Below are 24,461 nucleotides of genomic sequence, written 5' to 3' on the forward strand. Positions count from 1 at the left end.
GTTGTACTGCTTTTATATTATTTATATGGTTTTTACCTGTTGCTTCAGTTTTTGTATTCTTGACATTTAAAAATTGTGAATTGTTATCAAATGTAGTGAAGGTAAAGTACAACAATGCTATAGGTATCAGTTGTGGTGCTGAGGATACCACTAAATGAGAATAATAGCAAGATAAATGCTGTATTCTTGCAAGTCATTGTTGCCTATCTGTTAACATTACCTGTGAATCAAAATAATGATTAGCCAGCTGATGGGGAATCAATATTATGATTATCTGTTTAAAGTGAATCAATTCAGTCGGGGAAACTATGGTAAAATCTGCTATTTTTAGCAGTCTGCTATTTTTAGCAGAAATCTGCTAAAAATGGGTACGCATGTGACGTCATCGTACCCAAATATAGCAGATTTGGGTACGGCCCCCGACAAAAGCAGATCTGCACCCTAATTGAAGCAAATGCGCATCAAATGCCTGGCAGATTCATGATTAGAATAGTGCTGAGAATTTCCTCTGATATTTTTGTTCAGATCCGACTATTTTTAAATAATGAATTTGAAAATAGTCGGATCTGAACAAAAATAGCAGAGAACACTCTCAGCACTATTCTCATCATGAATCTGCCAGGCATTTGATGCGCATTTGCTTCAATTAGGGTGCAGATCTGCTTTTGTATGGGGCCGTACCCAAATCTGCTATATTTGGGTACGATGACGTCACATGCGTACCCATTTTTAGCAGATTTCTGCTAAAAATAGCAGACTGCTAAAAATAGCAGATTTTACCATAGTTTCCCCGACTGAATTCCTTGATTGCCTTTGACTACCTATAGAATTCAAATTGTTATGATAGGAGCAATATTATTTTGCTTGGGAGATAGTTCAAGCATTTCTGTTCAAGATCAGGCATGCTCCTTCTTGAAACACTCTCTTATTTTTATGTGATTAGTAAGTTAGAAATAGTCTGCATTTATGCCCAAAAGGAATCAATCTTTTGATGCCTCCATCTTTTGATTCCAAAGGTCTAGTTTGCCCAACTGGAATCAATTCCTTGATTGCCTTTCACTACCTATAGAATTCAAATTGTTATGATAGGACTCCAATATTATTTTGCTTAGTAGGTAGTTCCAGCATTTCTGTTCAAGATCAGGCATGCTCCTTCTTGAAACACTCACTTATTTTTATATGATTGGTAAGTTAGAAATGGTCTGCATTTATGCCCAAATATGGTCATAAGGAATCAATCTTTTGATGCCTCCATATTTTGATTTTAAAGGTCTAGTTTGCCCAACTGATATGATGTGGAAGCGAACGTACGTACCTTGATAGTTGTTCTCCCACCGTTCTCGCAGCCTCGGATATCCGTGTAAATAACTGTTATAAATTGCCAAACGCCAGCCTGCTCCACCTCACCAGACACCAACCCACGTGCACCTCGCACGGCGACCGCGAGCGAAAGGACGAGAAACGACGATGGCGGATATTACGCACGCGCACGTCGGCGGGGAAATTTCCAGAACTGGCGGGAGACGCTAGTCGCGCGGCCGCCGTATGACGAAGGCAGCTGCCGGAACTGCACGTGAAATGAGGTCATAATGAATGCTTAAATAATGCTGCTTTACGAAGTCATTAGCAATTATCCGAAAACAAACCCGGCACTATCGCACTACAAGATGGACGAAATCCAGAAGCAAAGTGAAAACTAACTACGATCTTCTCATGCACTGGCTGTGACTTAGGCTTGTATACGTTCTGCGTTTGTCTTGATTTTGGCAAAGCCAAAGCAAGGAAAACCTTTGTGAACTTTTTTTTCAGTGGATTATTTCCGGTTTGCAGTCCCTTCGCGTTATTTAGGGGAAAGTGGGGTAAGACGGTCAGGGTAGGTGAGACGGGCACCCCTTCTGCAGGCCAAACCAATAGCGCTACGCAGGGCTGCGGAGTCGGAGTCGGAGTCGGAGTCGGAGTCGGTCGGAGTCGACAGTTGTGACCGGAGTCGGAGTCGGAGTCGGAGTCGATTTTAGAAACCCGAGCCGGAGTCGGAGTCGGAGTCACCGAAAATCTGTCGACTCCGCAGCCCTGCTAGATCTGCAGTGTCGGAGTCGGGAGTTGGAGTCGGTCGGAGTCGACAATTCTGCCCGGAGTCGGAGTCGGAGTCGGAGCTGGTTTTTGAAAGCCGGAGTCGGAGTCGGAGTCGGAGTCGCCGAAAATCCATCGACTCCGCAGCCCTGGCGCTACGAGCGAGAAAAGTTAGGACCCGAATTGCCTTTCCCACTACACACCACCATTGAAGTCTGGTGAAATTGTGTTCGGTCGATAATCTCTTATTTTGATTTCTTTAAAACACTCATTTCATTGAAAACATCCATAATGTATTGTGCAAGCTGTTGTGTGCAGCACTATAGAGTTAAAAACTCGCAATCACTTGTGGTGCACTCATATGCCACCAGTGTTCATTTACCGCGGATTTGCTTTGTTTGCATCAAATTGTCCACAGAGAAAAATCGTGCTGAACTTCTGACATTGAGTTTGGGGTAAGACGGGCAACTATGAATCCAATGGGTCTGTACTGGTGAAAATATTTTTGTTGCTGTAGGAAAAAAAGAAGCATTTCTTATAAGAATATGTTCGATTCCGATACTCACAGACATGTTAGCAATATTCCTTCGGCACGGTTTATTCTCGAATAATGAATGTGAAAGCGGTTCTACATGGCTTCTGAACTAGGGCCTATATACGAGCATACGCCTTCTGCACGAATTTCGTATACTGCCATTTCCAAAGCACTTGGGACCAACGAGCGACTGTATCAATGCGGCTAATCTCGGGCATTTGTTGCAAGCTGTGCTGGTCGGTGAAAGAAGCTGGCCGTCTTGCCCTAGCCCTACCCATGTGACCGTCTTACTCCATGGGGTGGGGTAAGGCGGGTTTTTGCAAGGTTTTGCAAAAATAGCTGCAGTTTATTTGTTGAATCAGGTCTAAGTCTCATCTTCTGGCAAATGGAAGTAAAATGTCTAAAAAAAGGTTTTCACTCAGTTTCCCGTTTCTATGATGTTTCTAACCGGCCGAAAAATGGCTCCAAAGTTAAGGTGTCCGTCTTACCCCACTTTCCCTTATGATTGTCCCTTTCCCCATGCTTTGCTGGTCATTAGGCTGATTAGCACACAAGGGGAAGACGGATCACTGCATCCTCTATTGTTTGCGTGTTCCGACCATTGTTACTGAGTGACCCGCCACCGTTTACTGATCTTCGGACGCCGTTTGTCACTCGGTCACGACCTCCGCGTCGTCCGTCATTTATCGGGACACCGGCTCCAGTAAGCAACCTCCGCCCGTCAAACACACACTATGCATCTGCATAATGACAACACGTCCTCAGTATCTACCTAATTGTGTGCGTGTGTGTCTGTGTGTGTTTGTGTGTGCGCGCCGCTCGCACTGCGCCCCGTCCAATCGGTGGCCGTTGCCATGACTACGGCGTGCCCGTCGCGGTCGTCATGGCGACGTTGACGCTGGATATTGAACATCTCTGGTGCGGCGGCGGCGCTACGCGCTGCCGTAGTGTGTTGTCTTGTAGGCGCGTCCCCGTCTCTCACCCATGCCTCTCTCTTTCTCTCTCCCTCTGTCCTTTTGTCCGTACCAAATCGTTCCGAGAAACGTCCCATACAGAGCGGATGGAACCGAGAAATGTGACTAATGGCTGTGGAATACCACTGCCTGGCTGTGTCGATACTCGGGAGGCGTATATTCGGATGCAGTATGAGCAGAGCATGGGTCCCGAAAAATTCTTCAGAAACTAGAGAAATTATCGCGGGGCAGGACGTCTGTCAAACTAGCAGCGAGCAGCGAGCAGCGAGTCCAGCAGCGAGAAACGGGCCATCCCGATTTAGCTGAAAATTTGCTCACAGCGCCTTCTCAGCACGCTGATTCCGAAAATCATGGTCTCTAGGGTGGGAATCTTTACCGTTCTCGAGATAGAACCCTCTAAAGTTTTCGACACCCATGACCGGGCCATCCCGATTTGGCTGAAAACTTGCTCACAGAGCCTTCTCAGCACGCTGATTCCGAAAATCATGGTCTCTAGGGTGGGAATCTTTACCGTTCTCGAGATAGAACCCTCTAAAGCTCGTACCACCCATGACCGGGCCATCCCGATTTGGCTAAAAATTGGCTCACAGAGCCAGGGTTGTGCTCGACTCAAAAAAATTGGCCGACTCGACTCATCATTCAACTTCAGAAAGCCCTGACTCAACTCTGACTCAAACAAGGAGCTGATTTTTTCCCCTTGACTCGACTCATGACTCAAGCGGCTCAATGAAAATATGAGTTGACTCAAACTTGACTCAATTTTTGTTGAGTCAAGTGAGTTGACTCAAAATTGACTCAGATAAAAAAGTTGTTGAGCGGGGGGCGGGGGTGAAAAAAATCCAGCAGCAGGGCCAGGGCTAAGTTGTTGAGCGGGGGGGGGGGTGTTTGACTCATCCCAATGTCAAAAGTTATTTTACTGACTCAACTCTGACTCAACTCAACGCCTTAATATTTTTGTCCGACTCAACTCTGACTCAACTGAACAGCTCAACATTTTATCCGACTCGACTCAAATCTGACTCATTTGAGTCAGAGTTGAGTCAAATTTCTGACTCGACTCATGAGTCAAGCACAACCCTGCACAGAGCCTTCTCAGCACGCTGATTCCGAAAATCATGGTCTCTAAGGTGGGAATCTTTACCGTTCTCGAGATAGAACCCTCTTAAGTTTTCGGCACCAAAGACCGGGCCATCCCGATGTGACTGAAAATTGGCTCACAGAGCCTTCTCAGCAAGCTGATTCCGAAAATCATGGTCTCTAGGGTGAGAATCTTTACCGTTCTCGAGATAGAACCTCTAAATTTCTTACCACCCATGACCGGGCCATCCCGATTTGGCTAAAAATTGGCTCACAGAGCCTTCTCAGCACGCTGATTCCGAAAATCATGGTCTCTAGGGTGGGAATCTTTACCGTTCTCGAGATAGAACCCTCTAAAATTCTTACTACCCATCACCGGGCCATCTTGATTTGGCTGAAAATTGGCTCACAGAGCCTTCTCAGCACGCTGATTCCGAAAATCGTGGTCTCTAGGGTGGAAATCTTTACCGTTCTCGAAATAAAACCCTCTAAAGTTCTTACCACCCATGACCAGGCCATCCCGATTTTGCTGAAAATTTGCTCACAGAGCCTTCTTTTTCCTTTCACCGGAGTCCACCGGCGGTTTATTATTTAACGAGTACACATGAAGTGCATTTAAACACTTCAGTCTGGGGCAACAGCCATGGTGCCTGGTTCGGTATAACGAACGAGAATAGGCATATGGATGGCGCTACCGGTGGAGGTGGTAGGAAGGATATGATAGTTAGTCATGTTACGGGATACACTGTTAGATGGTTAGATGTAGGAATGCCACCGGTAGCGCCAACACTAAAGAAATGTATAAACAGAGACATATTCACAGCCTATTCACTGTCCATTTCAGTACACGTAGCATAGCATTAGCCACAGATGGCGCCACCGACGGCCGCAGATGGCGCTGATCTCAACAACACATGAACAGCACTGGCGTCAAGGAACAAAGACTTAGTTTGGGAACTGGACAGCGGCGGAACGCACGGCCGCGGGCCTCGTCTTGAACATGATAGACGCCTATTTCAGTATCAGACTCTGTGGTTACAGAGACTCTTCATCTTCCAAGTCGGCCAGGCTGAGGCGCAGGCGCCAAGCAGCGCGGCAGCGACGCAGCGCACCGACGTCGGCGGCCCCGCCGGCCCAGCTTCCCGTCATCAAGTTGAGCTCCTTCTCCTACTCCTCCGACTCGAGTAGGCTGGATGCTGACGTTAAGCAGCGCGGTATAGGTGCAGCGGACTGACGTCGGCGGCTTCACTCGCCCAGCGTCCTGTCAGCGTCAAGTTGAGCTCCTACTCCTTCCGTATCTGCAGCTGGAGGGCCTCCTTCTCCTACTCCTCCGATTAGGCCAGGCTGGGGTGTCGACGTTAAGCAGCGCGGTAACGATGTAGCGGACAGACGTCGGCGGCTTCGCTGGCCCAGCGTCCTGTCACCGTCAAGTTGAGCTCCTTCTCCTTCCGTATCTGTAGCTGGAGGGCCTCCTTCTCCTTCTCCTCCGATTCTGTCAGGTTGGGTGCTGACGCCAAGCAGCGCGGTAATGATGCAGCGGGTAGACGTCGGCAGCTCCCCTGGCCCAGCTTCCCGTCATCGCCAAGTTGAGCTCCTTCTCCTTCAGTGTCTGCAGCTGGAGGGCCTCTTTCTCCTACTCCTTCGACTCGGCCGGGCTGGGGTGTTGACGCTAAGTAGCGCGGTAACGATGCAGCCGACAGACGTCGGCAGCTCCCCTGGCCCAACTTCCCGTCATCATCAAGTTGAGCTCCTTCTCCTTCAGTGTCTGCAGCTGGAGGGCCTCCTTCTCCTACTCCTCCGACTCGGCCGGGCTGGTGTTGACGCTAAGTAGCGCGGTAACGATGCAGCCGACAGACGTCGGCAGCTCCCCTGGCCCAGCTTCCCGTCATCGCCAAGTTGAGCTCCTTCTCCTTCAGTGTCTGCAGCTGGAGGGCCTCCTTCTCCTACTCCTCCGACTCGGCCAGGCTGGGGTGTTGACGCTAAGCAGCGCGGTAACGATGCAGCCGACAGACGTCGGCGGCTTCGCTGGCCCAGCGTCCTGTCAACGTCACGTTGGACACCTTCTCTTTCCGTATCTGCAGCTGGAGGGCCTCCTTCTCCTTCTCCTCCGACTCTGTCAGTCTCAGGTGCTGGCGCTGTGCAGCGCGGCAACGATGCGGCCAGAAGACGGTAGCGCGGCCGGTCTAGGGTCTCGCGATCATCACGTTGAGGTCCGTCTCCCACACGAACCGCCGCTGGAGGGCCCCCTCCTCCTCCACGATCGACAGGGCCGCGGTTCTCTGCGTTGCTGCCAGTGCACCTCAGCTGGTTACTCCCCAGGTGCTGCCAGTGGCAGCGGCGACCCAGCTCGGCGGTATGCAGTAGCAGCATCAGTGCTGGACAAGGCGGCCACCTCAGGTCTCAGGTCGCAGAGCCAGAGGCACGCAGCAGCGGTCGGCGCTGGGAAGAGGATTCAGGCAAAGTTAAGACAAGTACAAAACTGGGGAGGGGGGGGGCAATTGACAGGATAAGCGTGGGGGAGTCATATCGAATGGCCATTAAACTTATTAACCTGAACACCAGTACGGTATGCGATACAAGATAACAAACATGGTACTCTGGATTATAGTTTTGTAGCAAAACAACGGCTTGGGCAAAACGCAGCGGGATATAGGTCGCTTAGCTTCCTGAGGTCCCGCTACGCGCCACTAAATCAGGTTAACAACGAACGTGATGGTGGTGGTGTAGGAAGTTCATGGACGAGTAAATGAAAAATGAAAAAAAAAAAATAAAGAATAAGTAGAGAGTAGAGATACGAGTAGGAATAAATGCGATATGTATGAAGAAAGAAGAGTTAGATGTAATAGCAGATGATATATAGCAAGCATGTAAAAGATGGAGCAGCCTAGTATTCATCTAAGAAAATGCGCATAATACATTTCTTAAAGAGACTTGTGCTTGGAGGGATATTATTCAAGTTCGGGATACGTGGGGCAATCATCAGGTTCCAGGTCTTAGGTGCTCTACAGAAAGGAGAGAAGAGTCGGTAATTGGTCAATCGATAGTTGGGCACCATATCCCCTGTACCTGATGTGACTGTCTCACTAAAGTGCGTGACACTGCGTGAAGGGCGGGACTGGTTATGCAAGGAAAATTTATCAGATATGACAGCGGGGAGGCGTCCAAAGAGGCAGTTATGCATGAGAAGTAGGAGTTGCTTGTTAACAATGTCATGGAACTTCAGTAATTCAAGTTCTCTAAAAAGTGGCGAAGTGTGCGAGAAACGACCGACACCGGCTATGAGCCGAATCGCCCGCTTTTGAGCAATGACAATTGGGTTAAGATTACTTTCGTAGTTGGAGCCCCAGATAAGCAAGCAATAGCTGAGATAGGGTAGAACAAGGGAGTTATACAAAAGGATCAAGAGTTTCTTGTTAAGCAAATAACGGGCTCTGCTCATGATGCCCAAGTTCCTGCTAATCAAACCAGATACTTTGTTAATGTGAGATTTAAATTTTAGATCTTCATCGACCAACACACCAAGGTACTTGACGACCGGGGCACGCTTTAAATTGACGCCTTTCACAGGTATAGAAAGGCCTACAGATTCAACATTACCAGAACCATAGAGTTGATAGAACGTTTTAGAAGTAGATAGAGAAAGTCTGTTAGCGTGAAGCCACAGAACGACTTTTGGAAAGGAGCGTGAGATAGCAAATTGTAGTTCATCAAGTGTTTGGGCAGAGTAGAGGATAGCAGTATCGTCAGCAAGGAGAAAAAATTTGGCCTCATCACAAACTTTGGGAAGATCGTTAATATAGAGAAGAAATAAGATAGGGCCCAGCACAGAGCCTTGCGGCACCCCACAGGAGATGTCGGTGAGATCTGAGACAACATCTTTATATTTTAGACATTGTTTTCTACCAGAAAGGTACGAGGAAAATAGATCCAGAGCGTTACCTCTTATGCCGTACTTTGATAGTTTGCTGAGAAGAATATCTGAATTCACAGTATCGAATGCGCGGGCAAGGTCGAGATAAACACCTGCTGTAGTACAGCCATCAACAAGATTACTAGTAATTGAGTCATGAAGGAGACAAATAGGCATATACGTCGAATGTTTGGCTCTGAATCCAAATTGGTAGTCAAAGAGAATTTCGTTTTCTGCTATGAAACTAAGAACCTGGTTGTATATCACTGATTCAAGAATTTTTGAGATAATTGGCAAAACTGAAATGGGTCTATAATTAGAAAAGAGGGCGCGCTGATTCCGAAAATTATGGTCTCTAGGGTGGGAATCTTTACCGTTCTTGAGATAGAACCCTCTAAAGCTCTTACCACCCATGACCGGGCCATCCCGATTTGACTGGGATGGCCCGGTCAATTTGACAGACCATGATTTTCGGAATCAGCCGCAGCGTGCTGAGAAGGCTCTGTGAGAAAATTTTCAACCAAATCAGGATGGCCTGGTCATGGGTGTCGAAAACTTTAGATGGTTCTATCTCGAGAAGGGTAAAGATTCCCACCCTAGAGACTATGATTTTCGGAATCAGCGTGCTTAGAAGACTCTGTGAGCAAATTTTCAGCCAAATCGGGATGGCCCGGTCTTTGGTGTCGAAAACTTTAGAGCGTTCTATCTCGAGAACGGTGAAGATTCTAACCCTAGACCATGATTTTCGGAATCAGCGTGCTGAGAAGGCTCTGTGAGCAAATTTTCAGCCAAATCGGGATGGCCCGGTCATGGGTGGTAAGAGCTTTAGAGGGTTCTATCTCGAGAACGGTAAAGATTCTTACCCTAAAGACCATGATTTTCGGAATCAGCGTGCTGAGAAGGCTCTGTGAGCAAGTTTTCAGCCAAATCGGGATGGCCCAGTCATGGGTGTCGAAAACTTTAGAGGGTTCTATCTCGAGAACGGTAAAGATTCCTACCCTAGAGACCATGATTTTCGGAATCAGCGTGCTGAGAAGGCGCTGTGAGCAAATTTTCAGCTAAATCGGGATGGCCCGTTTCTCGCTGCTGGACTCGCTGCTCGCTGCTCGCTGCTAGTTTGACAGACGTCCTGCCCCGCGAGAATTTCTCTAGTTTCTGAAGAATTTTTCGGGACCCATGCTCTGCTCATACTGCATCCGAATATACGCACTCGGGAGGGTGATCTTTTGACACTTTTTTTAGCGAACGTCCAGTGGGCGAGATAATTACTTACCATTGGGCGGGGGGGGGGGGGGGGGGAGTGATCAACATAAGTGTGGAAGAATCAATTAATGCAGTGGTAGACGAATCAGAATCGGGCTCGATCGTCTTGACGGGAGTCCTTTGTTCTAATTGAGTCATTGACTGTCCAGATGACCCATTAAACGATCAAACATTTATTCGTAGTAGATCATCGTCCAGTTGGTGTAGCTATGTCGCACATTTGACTAATCAGTTGAGGTGTGGTCACAAAAGCTACAGTTGTATGAGGAAAAAGGTGATTACTAGTGCCATAAAACGGAAGTGTTTGCGCCGCCTTTCTAAGTTTCTCGAGAAAAAAAGACTTCGGAAGGAAACGTTTAAACGATTTGGAAACGAATTGGAAACATTTGTCTACTTTCAGGTTTCGTGAGGGTATGATATCGATGGAATTTTCGTCATTTGGTGAAACATACCACACGACAGAGTGGGAAAACTGATCCTGCATAAGTCACTGTCCCTCTGGCTATGGTTTTGTTACGGGCGTGTGCACGAACAATGCTGCATTCCGTCTGACGTTAGTGCGTCACTATCGATGCAGGTTGGGCAGAGACAGGCTGTTGAACCTCACGCTATGGGCTGTTGGCCGGCTCTCGGTGCCGGCCGACCCCGTCGTGTCTAAGCCCCGAGTCCGGCGGTGTCCTGCGGTGCCAGTTTTGTGACCGGGCAGCAGACCAGCTCCGTCCAGTACCATCCGTCGGCCAGCAGCGCAGTGATGGCGTACGGCCCGTCAGGGGGACACTGGGCCGGCCACGCGGAGTAGGCGTCCGCGGCCTGATCGGTGGTGATCACCAGCCGGTCAGTGGTGCCCAGCTGCACGCGCACACACTGGTCACCGGTGCCGACGCCCCAGCCGGAGCCGACGGCCGTGCATTTGGCGAACTCGGCTTGCTGCATGTAGTACGGTGGAATCAGTCCATACGAGTCGAACAGAGCTGTGACTACCGAGTTGTTGGGACAAAAGTGGACGGAGTGACCGTTGCTTCTGTTGAGGAGCGTCATTTTGGTTACCCGGCTGGGCTCTAGCTGAAACCCGCCGCCCAGATGGCTGCACTTGACGTAGTCGATGTCGGTGGTCCAGCCGGAGTCAAACGGGCCAGGGATGTCCGCGATGGCGGTCATTACGCTGCCGCCGGCGATAGCCGGGTTGCAGTCCACCTGCCAGGGCACGCTGAGGTTGGTGGGCAGTGCAGAGTCCCTGGACTCGGCCAACAGCACATTCACGGCGCCATAGATAGGCCGACAGACGAGCGGAGCGTCCCAGTCTGCCGTCAGACCGGGCTGACAGAGACACCGGCCGCCCGCAGTGCACTGGGCGTCGGTGCCGCAGTCGGCGTCCTGGCGACAGGCCGACCCGTCTGCTACGAACGTGACCTCACCGCCGGTGGTGTTCAGCTCCACGGCGGCGCAGAGCGAGCACCTGCCATCAGCCAGGTGGCGGAACCCGGCCGCAGAGTGACGGAATGCGTGCACGGCGCAGGCGGTAGCCGAAGCGCCGTTCGGTTGTGCCACCTGCTCCGCCAGACACAGGGCCTCGTCCTGACGCCAGGCGAGCGGCCGAGCGGCAGGTACCAACAGCGACAGAACGAGCAGAGTGCTCTGCACCAGCAGTGTCACCTGCACCAGAGACATGGTGACGTGCCGCGCGGCCCCGACCGGACCAGCGACTGCCGACAGCACCTCCCCGGCTCAGGCATGTTTAGCGTGACGCTGCCGTCCGCGTTGCCCATGGGTGCGTCTGGGAGCGACGCAGCTGGCATCTTTCGGCACATTCGCTGCTTTAGAAATGACAGCTGCCCTGAATGGCCCGCTGGGGAGCCAGCGATCAACCATCGAAACAGATTCTTCGCTGTACTGACGTGGTTGGTTTTCTATAGCGCGGGCTTGTGAGTGCTTAAATGCATGGTGTGATAGATTGGCGTTGTGCTTTCAGTTCTAAATTATTGTCTGCGCAGTAGGCATACCCGCAGTTGTTATCACTCACTATGAATATCCCGGTGAATTGCGTTCCATGGAGGCCGTTGATTGCGGTGGCAGCTTGTGAAGGACATGCCTGACCCCTCACATGTCTACATATTTCTGTGGGGGCTGTCATCCGTATCTAGGCGCCAGCATCAACACCTTTTAGTCGCTGCTGGAGGTGTGCCTGATGCTGAATTGAGTCGAATTCGTCATGTAGGTACATACAGTGGACATTCAACGCGTGTTAGATTCATTCAAGAGATTATTTCCTAACGAGGTCTTTTTAGTTGTAGCATACCAGCAAATATATAATTGCAAAACTTTCTCATACAAACCATTATGCCTGAGTTAGGTAGTAGGTATCATATGCATGCTCTATTCTACGTAAGAAGCTGTTGATTCCACCTAAAATGCGTTGGAATGCCGACCAAGTAGCCCTTTTTATCTTCAGGACCGATCTGAAGATCTCTTTTGATCACATTTTTTCTGTCAGGGATGACTATCATCCGACGATTATCGATCAGGCGATCATCAGACGACCAGTGAACCGTGAACTGCAGAATGAGCACATCTATCCAGGGTGACCGTTTAATTGGCAGAGTGGAATGTCCCGCCGGAACAATCCCGTCTCGACGCTATTGGCTCAGCCACTGCACTTGGGCGCAACGGTCTCAGTCGACTCAACTGAAGGCTATCCTCTCATCCGTAATCCGACGACATGTCGTCGGACCTCTTGTGACCTCAAATGGTCACAAGACCGAGTAGGCTTAGGTACTTTATCAAAACAAACAAACAAACAAACAAACAAACAAACAAACAAACAAACAAACAAACCGAAAATATCCCACGAATTTTGTATGTGATCCATGTTGAATCATCCTCAGCCATTATTATATTTTTAATCGTTTTTTTGTATACTTTGCTAGTCTGGATGCTCACTCACTCTTGGCCTCCTACATGTCATCCGAATCATCCCTCTGATCTTTGGTCCCTCCTCGCCCCCTCCCCGCTCCTATCCCGGCCTGACCCGCCTCCTTTCCACATGTAGCCCGCGGCAGAACATTGGCATCGATGGGTCGGCCGAGTGGCGGTCGTTGCCATGGCGACACGGCCGCGTCCTCGGCGCCCGGGGCCCGCCCTCCTGGAGAGTAGGCCGCCGGAGTCGCCGGGCAGTGTGAGCGGTGTAATGGGCGGCACGGGCCGGCCCCCGGCGGCGGCAGGAGAGGGCAGGTGGGTCACGGCGAGAATTGGGTACTGAAGGATGAAGAAGGAGATACAGGGCTGGGCAGGTAAATTGGTGCGGAAATCAAGCAACTTTTTGGCATAATGCTTTTGGAGATCGACATATTCTCTTAGATGTATGTAGTTTTGTTCACGCAAGATATGAATGATAATTTTTGGTCGGACAGTTACAGGCAAACAATTATCGATTATTACGCACGCTACGGCACGTCGATTGTCGAGGCCTGCGACTGACTATCATAGAAATGTGAAAATGAAACGTTTTCGAGTAGTGGTGTGATATAGGTTATGATGATAAAGTGAGGTGAATCTTGCTAGACATTCCCATCATAAGATATTTGTCAGTTCTTGGGCCGCTTATTACTTTTGAGTGCCTTAAACTTAGCCGGAACTCGTCAAGGGCTCATGCAAAAGTTTCTATCGACCTAACAATCGGCTAGTGACTGCTGCCCGTCGACATGCAATGTCCCACCTTTCCTTTTGACCTTGACCTGTCTACCCTGATATGTCAATAATTCACCGTGTAAGTTGTAACTGTTGTCTGTTAGTTCATCTGTCTGCCTACTAAGACGAACCTCCTGTTGCTATCAACGCAACCCTTAGCGTTGTGCGTAAGTCGTTTTCTGTACCGTGTCGGTCAGTACTACAGTACCGAGGTCCAAGCCCTCAAATGATTCTGCCCGTGTCCACTAACCGACGCCCGTCTGTCGTTCACAGGAACGTGCAGCCGCCGTCTCCGCCGGCCGAACAGGCTGAGGAGGGCGACGGTGACATCTCTGCAGAGGAGGTCGACATCAAGATCGAGCCAGAGGAGTGGCAGGCGGCGCTGGAGCAGTCGCCGCCCTGCTCTCCCGAACAAGACGGCATGCATTTGGGTGAGTACAGCAAGCTCGGGTGACGCCGTCGGTGGACCCTTCAAAATGCTGACGTGCTGGAAAGTTGTCAAATAATTATGTTTTTATGTTTCTGTCCTCAGTGCTTATGTTCATAGAATCATGTCGAATGTTTTTTTTTTTTTTTTGAAGTGATTGTTTTGTGAGCGCTGGCGGTGGTATGACCGATATACCGTTGTTGCCGGACTGCCTTAGTTTACTACCCCACTCGGACCGTAGAATCAGGATAGGATTTTGATTTTCTCTGACATAGAACGTCGGCTCATAATGACTGTAGTCGGCGCGTTCATAAGCTCCAATGAACAAACTGTGGTTCCCTTCCAGGCGGGCGGCTGGAGGACCCCATGGTCATGGTGCCGAGAGGTGACCTGCTGAGGGCGCGGCTACTGGGCGGCCGTCGGAGAGCTGAAGATAGGACCAGGAGCGCCGACGACGACGGCTTCAGCTCGGACGGAGACGCCTCGGTGGGTGATAGGTCTCTGATTGTCGACTTTCGACATTGCCGCTATCATTTCATTCTTTTAGTCGATTATTCAGTTTGTGTTATCAATCATGTGGTGTCGAATTGAGGGTATCTTCAGTTTCACTGTTTTCACAGTTTCACTTCGTGAACTTTATTCAGACGAAATGGAACAATGAAACAAAGAGTTTCACTTTATGTTTCAAGACATATTCGCCTTATGTTAGTATATCTCGAATAAAAATATGACTATTCAAGCTTCAAAATTTGTTAAGGAATTACCTAGTTTCTGTTACTGCTAAGATGAACAATGCAGACGTGCCAACCACACTACAATGCCTGTGGTTGCTTTTCAGATGCTGGACGGTGACCAATTTATAGATATGGAGCCAGACCCGGAGCCTGACGAGGAGCTCACCTCGCTCTCCTGGCTACAGGACAAAAATCTGATCAAGGGTCAGTACTGGCCGCGGCAAAGTCGACCGTCACCTGGTTTAGTGTCGGTTTTGCTGCTCTTATTCGATATATCATGGATAGTGCGAGACTGTTAAACGGCTGCCTTATCTGCGTGTGCTGTTTCGCCTCCTACATGGTGTGTTTAGCTAACCGATTCATTCATTCATTCATTCATCCATTCATTGACCCATTCATTCATTCAATCATTCATTCATTCATTCATTCATGCATTCACGTGTAAGGGCAATCCTGCTCCAGGATATTGCCAATTGCCATCCATCGTCAACGGTAGCTAAAAAAGGCGAGGTGGCTCCATGCCGATCTTCTTACTAAAAATGGCGCTTGCGTTACTCGTGCCTGGCCATTTCAGATTTCTGTTACGCTTTTTTGTACCGTGTGCACTTCTTCCCTGCCGTTCAACACCACCCTATGTTTGCTTCGTTGGGTCTGCAGCGCTGCCCCTCCCCTCCTCTTACTGACAGCGTCTCCTCTGTTCCTCCAGGGATCCCGCTGAAGGCGCCGCTCGCTCCCGGAACGCTCAACTGTGAGGGGCAGATCAAGCAAGAGCCGTCTGTGGAGCAGGGCTCGGCCGACGAGGCAGAGGAAGACCCCGACTCGTCCCTTAGAAAGGACCGGCGTGTCCCCTTCGCACCGTCCTGCTTCTTCAGGGTCCGGCATTACCTCAAGCACTCCACCAACGGCTATGACCCAAAGGTGAGCGGTGAGCGCTCAGGGCTGGGTCGCCGCGGGGAGGCGGTACACGAAAAAATGGATGAAGTTGTTCTTTTGTTGGCGGGGCTTAGTAATGTAGCAGGGAAATTAATCGTTACACCCTACGGCCTACAGCACCTATTGAAATCAAAATTGTGCATTGCTCAATGCTCATGCCTATAGTAAGTTGACTCACCATCTCGGCTCTGGAATGGATAGAATTATATCATCAGCTCATAACTGATGCCGATTTTCTTTTTTCTCCCTCCCGCATCTCCCCTTCTTCATCTATCCCATTTCTGTCCGCCCCTGCACCCCTCCCCGTGGCTAACGCCTCATCAGCTGGGGTTGGCCAGTCCACCTAATTGGTCAGACCACCGAACAAAGTGGGGGCACAGTCAAATTACGTGCTGTCACCTCCCTCGGATCCATTATTGTCGCCGTCCTCGCCCCCGCGCCGGCTGCAGTGGGGACTAATTTTGGGGATTGGGCCCAGCGCCAGGGAGGTTGATTGGGCTCCGGTGCACCCCAATCCCCTTCCTTTTCTCTCCTCTAAGGGAAGGGATAAACGGCAGAGTGTGACGGCTGCTTTTGTCTAGACGGGTGTAGCAGCTTACACGCTCGTTTTGTCTGGTCATGGATTTGTCTCTTCAATCGATTACGCTTGTTTTCTGTGTTCACTTGTTTACCGTGACCTTCGTCTTGCAGATCCACGCCGCGTACAAGCCGCCCTACTCCTTCTCCTGTATGATCTTCATGGCTATTGAGGACTCGCGCTACAAGGCGCTGCCGGTGCGAGAGATCTACACCTGGATCGAGCAGCACTTTCCGTTCTATCAGTCGGCCGCCGTCGGATGGAAGAACTCGGTCAGGCACAACCTGTCGCTGAGCAAGTGCTTCAAACGCGCCGACGCACCGGTGGGTGGATAGAACTCTGACACACTGTATAATTTCTGCCGTGCAAAGGCAAAAACGCATAACTAACAATTTTGGCAAAATTTGTTTTTTATACCATTCGATTCCTCTCTATGAGCTACACATGCTCATATCAATATTAAAGTCTATACGTCATTTAATAACTAAATATGTCATATATAAGTTTGGAAAAAGCACACACAACACAATTAGCCAGGCATCCACAGAGGCAAAAACACACAACTTTTACATATCTACTCCCTGCTGGTAATCGTCTGGATTAAATAATCCTCCTTCCAAAACAAAAACGCATATCTGTTGCAGATATGCGTATTGTTGGTCTCAGTGTGCAATAATGTCTTTGCATTCCAAGACGAAAACGCATATCTGTGCAGATACGCGTTTTTGGCTTGGTAAACAGTGAACGAGCAACGTAGATGTGCGTTTTTGTCGTGGTGGAGCGATTCTCAATTATGTTCATTCGACGAACTTTGCAGATATGCGCCTTTGACCGCTTCTCCTGAGCGGAGGTATCGTAGTGAAACACGTGATTCTTTTTTCGATGAGTGAGTGAATCTGCCGTGAAAAGGGAAAGTATCGTAACCAATATTATCTGCGAATGTAAGTTCTCGAATCATTGGATTCCACATGAGGACAATGAGATGATCCATTCCATTCAAGTCGGGGGCCCCCTAATCATTAGACCGCCGAAGACCGTGTTAAAATGAGATGAAATAAAGATTGAAAAGACCGGGAGGGCCCATCTCGTTCCCCAGCAGTCTCATATGAGTCCATAAAATGCCTAGTAGCGCAGCCAGGGTGATTGTGGTGAAATTGCAATGGCACGGCACTCAAAAGGCCTCAAAGGGCCCTCGGATGGCGTGACAGGGTCCTCGGATGGTCTCGAGGGCCATCAGTTAGCGTCAAATGGCCCTCATCTGGTGTCAAAGGGCCCTCAGATGGCCTCAAAGGGCCTCAATTAGCGTCAAAGGGCCTCATCTGGTGTCAAAGGGCCCTCAGATGGTGTCAAGGGGCCCTCAGATGGCCTCAAAGGGCCCCAGATGACCTCAAAGGGCTTTCAAATGGCCTCAAAGGGCCCTCACCAACGTCAAACGGACCTCAGAAGGCCTTCAAGGGCGTCAAAGGGCCATGAGCTGGCGTCAGAGGGCCCTGAGCTCGCGTCAAACGGCTCTCCGAAGGCCTTAAAGTGTCCTTAGCTGATGTCAGAGGACCCCCAGCTGGTGTCGGAGGTCCCTCAGCTGGCGCCAAATGGCCATCAGAAGGCCTCAAACGGTCCTCAGCTGGAGTCCAACGGTCCTCAAAAAGCCTCAATGGGCTCTTAGAAGGCCTCAAGGGGCCCTCAGAAGGCCTAAAAGGGCGTCAAAGGGCCCTGAGCTAGTATCAGAGGGCCCCAGCTGTTGTCAGAGGGATATGAGCTGGCGTCAAACTTAAAGAGCCCTTAGCTGGTGTCAGAGAGCCTCCAGTTGGTGTCAGAGGGTCCTCAATTGGCGTCTAATGGCCATCAAAAGGCCCCAAACGGTCCTCAGCTGACGTCAAGAGGCCCTCAAAAGGCCTCAAAGGCCCTCGGCTGCTCAAAGGACCCTTAGAAGGCTTCAAAGGGAACTCAAGAGACGTCAAACGGCCCTCAAGAGACCTTAAACGGCTCAAAAGTCAAAAGTCTAAAGGCTTGAAAGAGCCCTCTGCTGGTGGCAAAGGGCTCGCACCTGACGTCAATAACAGCCTCGTCAAAAACGGACCTGAGAGACCTTGCCGGACCCTGGTTATCTGAGGGACTCCTACCCTACAGTTACCTAAGAGGCCTCCGTTTACTGAGGGGACCCTGGTTATTTAAGGGGTCCCTGGTTACTTGAGGGGCCCCTGGGTACCAGAGGTTCCCCTGGTCACCTGGTGGGCCCCTGATCAATTGAAAACCCCTGGTCATCTGAGAGGCCCCTGATTACCTGAAGGGTTCCTTCTTGATCACTTGGATTAAGTGGCATAGCCAGGAAGCGAGGGAGTACGTGCCCGTTCTCGGGTTTAGGGTTCCTTCGAACCCGAGGGGCCCTGCGGCGACAGTTGGTGGCAGAGGGTTCGTGCTAGCCGCGCTTCAACTCGGAAAGACACCACAGTACTTGTGAGAGCACGTAATTGGCTCCTATGTAGCCACACTTATCTCCATAAAGGCCCAATGCCGGTTTATGAGAGACCTTGCCGACCTCTGATGGCCCTAGTAACAGCCAATGAGGGATCAGCTGCAATGGCTCCACAGACCACATCCGTCTGTGATACCCCACGGCCCACAACAGGTTTCTAAAAGCCACCACGACGGCACCTGCGAAGCTCCTCACGCCACCTCCAAGGGACCCACACCAGCGCGTCTTAAGGGCCTACATCGGCCTGGCGGCTCTGAGGGCCACGTACCAGTGCCTCTGAGGGCCTCTTACCACCCTCTGAGTGTCCTTGCCAGCCTATGAAGGGCCACTTTCCACTTGCAGGCCACTTTGCACGGCCACACACATGCCAATGATGGCCCCACCAGTGTCTCTAAGCCCTGAGACCCCGCAACGGCGCCTGTGAGGACCCAAAACCAACGCATCTGACGGCCTTTCACTGGCACCTCTGAGCGCGCCACACACCGGTGACTCAGAGGACGGTGACTCAGAGGAGCTCGCTCGCTTCTCTCGCTCGTAAAATAAATACTATGCACATTAGACATTAGTGTATATTAGCGACACTCCTCGGGCATAAATGATACCTTTACTTGCCAATTTTCCACATTTTCTCACGGCAAAGACCGTTTTAAAGAGGCCCGTCTGCCAGTGGGACTAGACCCACCGTGCCCCCTCCCCCCTTCCCATCGAAAGGTCCTGGATACTTCCTTGCCTGGGCTGACCCCGGGCCCCCGGATGACTCGCGGGCCCCTTCAAGAGCGGGTGACCCCTTCTTGGGCGAAATCCTGGGTACGTGTCTGACGTACATCGTACATAGTCCTTTTGATTTGATTCATCGGTTAAATATTCAATGTAAGTTATAAGCTGGATCTCTGGTTTGTGATCTCGCATCAGGGTCCAAGCGCTCAGGGTCCAAGCGTGCCTTATTTCGACTGAGTAAGACCCGCAGGACTCGTGAGAGCACCTCACGGAGTCACGGGCTCCTGAGTCGCCACACATCACACATCTCCATAAGGGTTCTGAGGGCCCTGTGCTGGCCTCTGAGTGACCTTGCTGACCTATTAAGCGTCAGCTCTAATTAGGGTCCTGGCCCATACCCGCATGGAACGGCTCCACACCAGTGTCTCTGAGGGCCATAACGGCGCCTGTGAGGGTTTCACACCGGCACCTTTGAGGGCCCAACACCGCCAATCTGAGGGGCTAACACCAATATTTCAAGGCCCTACATCGGCGGCGGCTCCGAAGGCCCCACACTGGCGCCTCTGAAGGTCTTACACAGGCGCATCTGACGGCTACCTACCTGCAACTCTGTGGGCCCCCCCACTGGTGACTCGGCTCCCTGAGAGTACCACGCCGGTCTCCAGGATCCCATAGGGCTCCTGAAGGACTCTGCTGGCCCTTGCTGGTCTCTTGAAGACCCCTTGCCCCCATGCATGTGTCTCTGAGGAGTGAGGACTCCCACAACGATGCCTTTGAAAGTCTTCACCGGCGACTGTGAGGGCACCACACAGACACGTCTGAGGGCCCTACACCGCCACCTCTGAGACACCAGTGTCTCCTGAGGCTCCACATCGGCGACTCTGAGGGTCCCACACCGGCGCCTCTGGGGCCCCACAGCAGTGCCTCTGGCAGCCAGCCACCGGTAACTCTGTAGGTCCTACACCGGTGACTCTGAGGGCCCCACCGGCGTCTGAGAGTACCATGCCGATCTCTAAGGACTCCACAGGGCTCCTGAAGATACTGCCGGCCCTCACTTGCCGGCCCGTGAAGGCCCGTTGTTGGCATCACACGGCCCGTTACCGGCCTCTGAGGGCCCTTTGTCGGTCTCTGAGAGGTCCTACTGGGTTATTAAGTATTCGCATTTCGCACCAACAACTCCAAGGGCCCCACACACAGCCATCTGTGAATGGTGTGGGCTTAGTGCCACACCAGTGTCTGAGGCACCACAACGGCGTCCATGTGAGGGCCTCACACCAGCACCTAAGACGGCCCACACCGGCTCCTTTGTGGTTCCTGCACCAGTGCCTCTGAGGGCCCCACACCACTGCCTCTGAGGAATCCACACCGATACCTTTGATGGTCCCACGCCAGTACCTCTTAAGGTCCCACACTGGCGGCCCTGGGTCGGCTCTATATACCAGTCATTTTGAAGGCCCACTGGCCCCACCAATTTTCGTCGATTTCTGGCGCTGCCGGGGTATTTGTCCCAAAAGCCTCCTCCTCCTGGATCTGCCAATGGGGGTCAGGTGTCCTACCATTTCTTTTTTTTTTAGAAAAAAAAAACTCGTTTCAGGGCTATGACGAAAAATAAGTGGCCTAAATCCGATGAGAAAACAGGATTTAGGGGTATCCTAGGTTTGGCTTCGTGACCTGGTATGCCCTCCCCCCGCGCTGAAACCCTGGATCCGCCAGTGACTGGAAACGCGCGGATAATGTGAGTTGATATACGCCGAATCGCGATTTCGGCCAAACACGGTCTTGAGAAATAAGTCACAGCTCAAAGGTCATTTGGGTCAAGGCCATCAGATTGTTTCGAGTAGCTGTAAAATTTCTAAACTCAAGGGTAAGTAAAGTTTTGTTGCGATCGGCCGCTTTTTGCACGAGTTATTCTCGAAAAACCGAGGGATCCATACTCCATACGACCCCTCCCCCGCTCTACAAGTGCGAGGGTTAAAAGGCCGGCAACCTTTTTACGGAACCAGGCACTTGCGTGAGGATCCACGACAGCGTCACAACATTATGTATACCAACGCACAAACGTCTTGCCAGCTATGTGAATCTGCATCTCCCGTATTGATCACAGGGTGTGGTCAGTTACGTGTGCATATGTATTTACGGGCATAAGTTTTGTATGCACGAGCCACGAAACAACAAGCGTATCATCCATTATGTTAGTTGTCTAGTTCGATAGGACGATTGTGGCAATTATGCACATCTTACTATACGTCTCTTTTCCAGCTAGCTGGGGGCTTCTGTGTCCAATGGCACTTGCGCATATCTCCCAATACGCGTATTTGCCTATAGTGCTGCCGCCTTGTGCCAAGTGGCAAATACGCATATCTACCGTTGTGTGGATTTGCCCAGATACGCGTTTGTTGTTGGCATGGGTCACCCCCGCAAAGAAAATATTGCAATGGCAGAAAAACTTTTATGTAATTATATGAATATTTATTACTTTTGGACTATGATACGCATGTACATAGGTAGAGCGCGTTATTCTGTTTCAAATGATATATACATTGCTGCGCTTCTGGTCAATGGAAGACCACAATGACCGAAAAACACAAAACTCGCCCCTGTGTAAAATTTTGTGCTGACAGAAAAATGTTAGATATGCGTTTTTGCCTTTGCACGGCAGATTTGCGAATGTGCCTTGGTATTCATTTCATGGCTATATGTTTGAAGTAATTATGACCGTATTTACGGTATATGTAAATTTAATACCAACTACGTGCGTGCTTTTATGATTGTAAGTAGTGTCAATTTTTCCCGTTTTTATATGGCAACGTATTAAATTCAGCATTGTTTGCCCTTCAATATGGGTAGCAGTGTCCAGCTGGACCACACTTCCTACGCTCACGGCTGTCGGGGCGTAATTTACCAAACGTCGTGTAGCGTCCCCTGTCCGACCTGCCGCGTCGCGCCGATGTCTGACCGTGCCCCCCGTCCCGCCAGCCGCCGCCGTGGGGCTCCAGCCGTCCGAAGGGCTCCTACTGGATGGTGGAGCCCGAGTCGCGTGCCAGCATGATCTATGGACTCCAGCGGATGGCCAACGGAGACGGGCGGTGGCGACGCTCGCCCAAAATCGGCAAGATCAAACAAGTTAATAATGCAAGTGATCGCTCCGACCACAAGTATAATAGTACCTTCCTAAGGCGGCAAAAAGGTGCGAACGGGTCGGTGTGCGCGGCTGGGGATGGTGGTGGGCAACTGATTCAAACTATCTGACCCGCCACCCGCCCCGGGGTAGGGTGGGTTGGGGCACAGGGTGGGTCAGTCCGGACCGGACATAGTGCCGCAATGAGAAGGTTCAGTCACATAGCTATTCAATGTTGGACGTTGTGCTGATCATGAGTTTTAAAAGTAAATATGACGTTGTAATGAAAGTGTTAAAAGTGAGATGAAAGTGTTGGATGCTGTGCTGATCATGAGTTTTAAAAGTAATATGACGTTGTGACGAAAGTGTATAAAGTGAGATGAGGATAAAGTTACGATGGGCCTGACCATCTGTCCAGCCATAGCCTGGGGTCTGCCCTCCCAGTCTGAGTGTCCCAAACCGGAGTCTGTTGTCCCAGTCTTGATCGTCAGTCTGTCCCAGTCTTGATCGTCAGTCTGTCCCAGTCTTGATCGTCAGTTTGACCCAGACCCGAATCTGCCCTCCCAGTCTGACGGTCCCACACCGTACCCTCCCATTCTGACCGTCTCAGACAGGAGTCTTCCCCCCTATTCTGACCGTCCCAAGACCCCGACGGTACCCTTCCAATCTGACCGTCTGTCCGTCCGTGCCGGCTGTGACTGTAGTCTGCCCTTCCAGTCTAACCGTATATCCGTCCTCACCGGCAGTGGCTGTGTCTGGCGGCGGTGAGGGCGGCGAACACGGGCCCAACCCGCAGCTGTTCCCGTTCCTGGCCGCTCGCCTTCTGGCCGCCCCGGGCCGGAGTCCGGCAAACGACGCCTACTCACAGCCGCTGCCGCCGAACTGCAAACTGCTCACGCCCGTCAACTTCGGTAACGGTGCTGGGTCACGCCGCTGGGCAGTGGGCGGGCTCTTCGGACAGGGCGTTTGATAGGGAGGGGAAGTAAATAGTCGTGTTGGGTGTTGGTCTACGTTGGGTCGGTATAGGCATCACCGTAAACGGCAGCCTAAAGGACTACTGAGGAACTAGTGGATTATAGCGGGACTTGTTGTAGCATCGCATGAATGTTTAAGTTGTCGATGAGATCAGATTATTGATTTTTAGAAATGCTTGTATTGTTCATTTTGAAGTGATATAAATAGAAAGTCGCACTAGAACTGATTCGTGTGGTCGGGCTTTAACGACCGGCCTGTTGCGTCTATGTTCACAGGCCAGGGTTACCAGCGAGTGAGAGAGGGCAAATACCTGCCGGAGCCGCCCGCGAACGCCGTGGACAATGCACACAGAGCGGTAAATGGGCTGACGACACCTGGAACCGAACCGACCGCTCCCCTAACCGACCCTTCCCCTCTCGCTCCCCGAACTGAAGGATAGAGTATTTCAAGGCATACCTACGGCGGTGAAAAAGAAATTTACTCGATATGGGCAATCGGCGTCTGCCTGAAAAGGGACACTTGCTTTTAAATGGTTCGTGATTTAATTGAAGTCTAAAAGTATATATTTTTTTATTCATGGCTCATACATTTCGTGCGCTCACCTGTGGGTTTTCTAGTCAACGGCACTAACATGTCTTTTATCTCTGACTAGACCGGCACTGATGACAAGTGCCGTCCCAACGCTGACCCCTCGGTGTCTGTGCCGCCAGGCGGTGTTCCCTCCGGTGATGATCATATCCCGTTCCGCGGCCGAGGACCACACCTACGCCTGCTGCCACGCGGCGGACCGCGAAGGGCACGGCGGGTCCTCAGAGGACAGCGGCGACGACTCGGGGTCGGACCAGTCGGACCAACCCCTTCAAAAACTTCGGTAAGACGTGCGGCTGGGACGGCTTTGGGGTGGAACTGTTATGATACCCGCGTTTATGGAGCACGAGTGTATTAGCTAACGTCAGCCCTGGTTGCTATAATATGCTGAAATGTGGACCCGTAT

General features: G+C 50.9%; 1 protein-coding gene across 1 annotated transcript in view; it reads left to right on the top strand.

Moving 5' to 3' along the window:
• Positions 1-24,461, top strand: part of LOC122389940 (forkhead box protein N3-like) — a 49,332-nt gene that overhangs the window by 23,708 nt on the left and 1,163 nt on the right. Inside the window, exons 3-11 of the mRNA XM_043382449.1 lie at positions 13,787-13,944; positions 14,287-14,426; positions 14,779-14,878; positions 15,381-15,592; positions 16,298-16,507; positions 22,351-22,561; positions 23,239-23,403; positions 23,743-23,822; positions 24,178-24,338. Of these exons, the coding sequence (XP_043238384.1) occupies positions 13,787-13,944; positions 14,287-14,426; positions 14,779-14,878; positions 15,381-15,592; positions 16,298-16,507; positions 22,351-22,561; positions 23,239-23,403; positions 23,743-23,822; positions 24,178-24,338 (1,437 nt within the window). The remainder of the gene's footprint in view (positions 1-13,786; positions 13,945-14,286; positions 14,427-14,778; positions 14,879-15,380; positions 15,593-16,297; positions 16,508-22,350; positions 22,562-23,238; positions 23,404-23,742; positions 23,823-24,177; positions 24,339-24,461) is intronic.

The sequence above is a fragment of the Amphibalanus amphitrite genome, unplaced genomic scaffold (genome assembly GCF_019059575.1).
Source record: "Amphibalanus amphitrite isolate SeventyFive unplaced genomic scaffold, NRLGWU_Aamphi_draft 000377F_arrow, whole genome shotgun sequence".
NCBI lineage: Eukaryota > Metazoa > Arthropoda > Thecostraca > Balanomorpha > Balanidae > Amphibalanus > Amphibalanus amphitrite.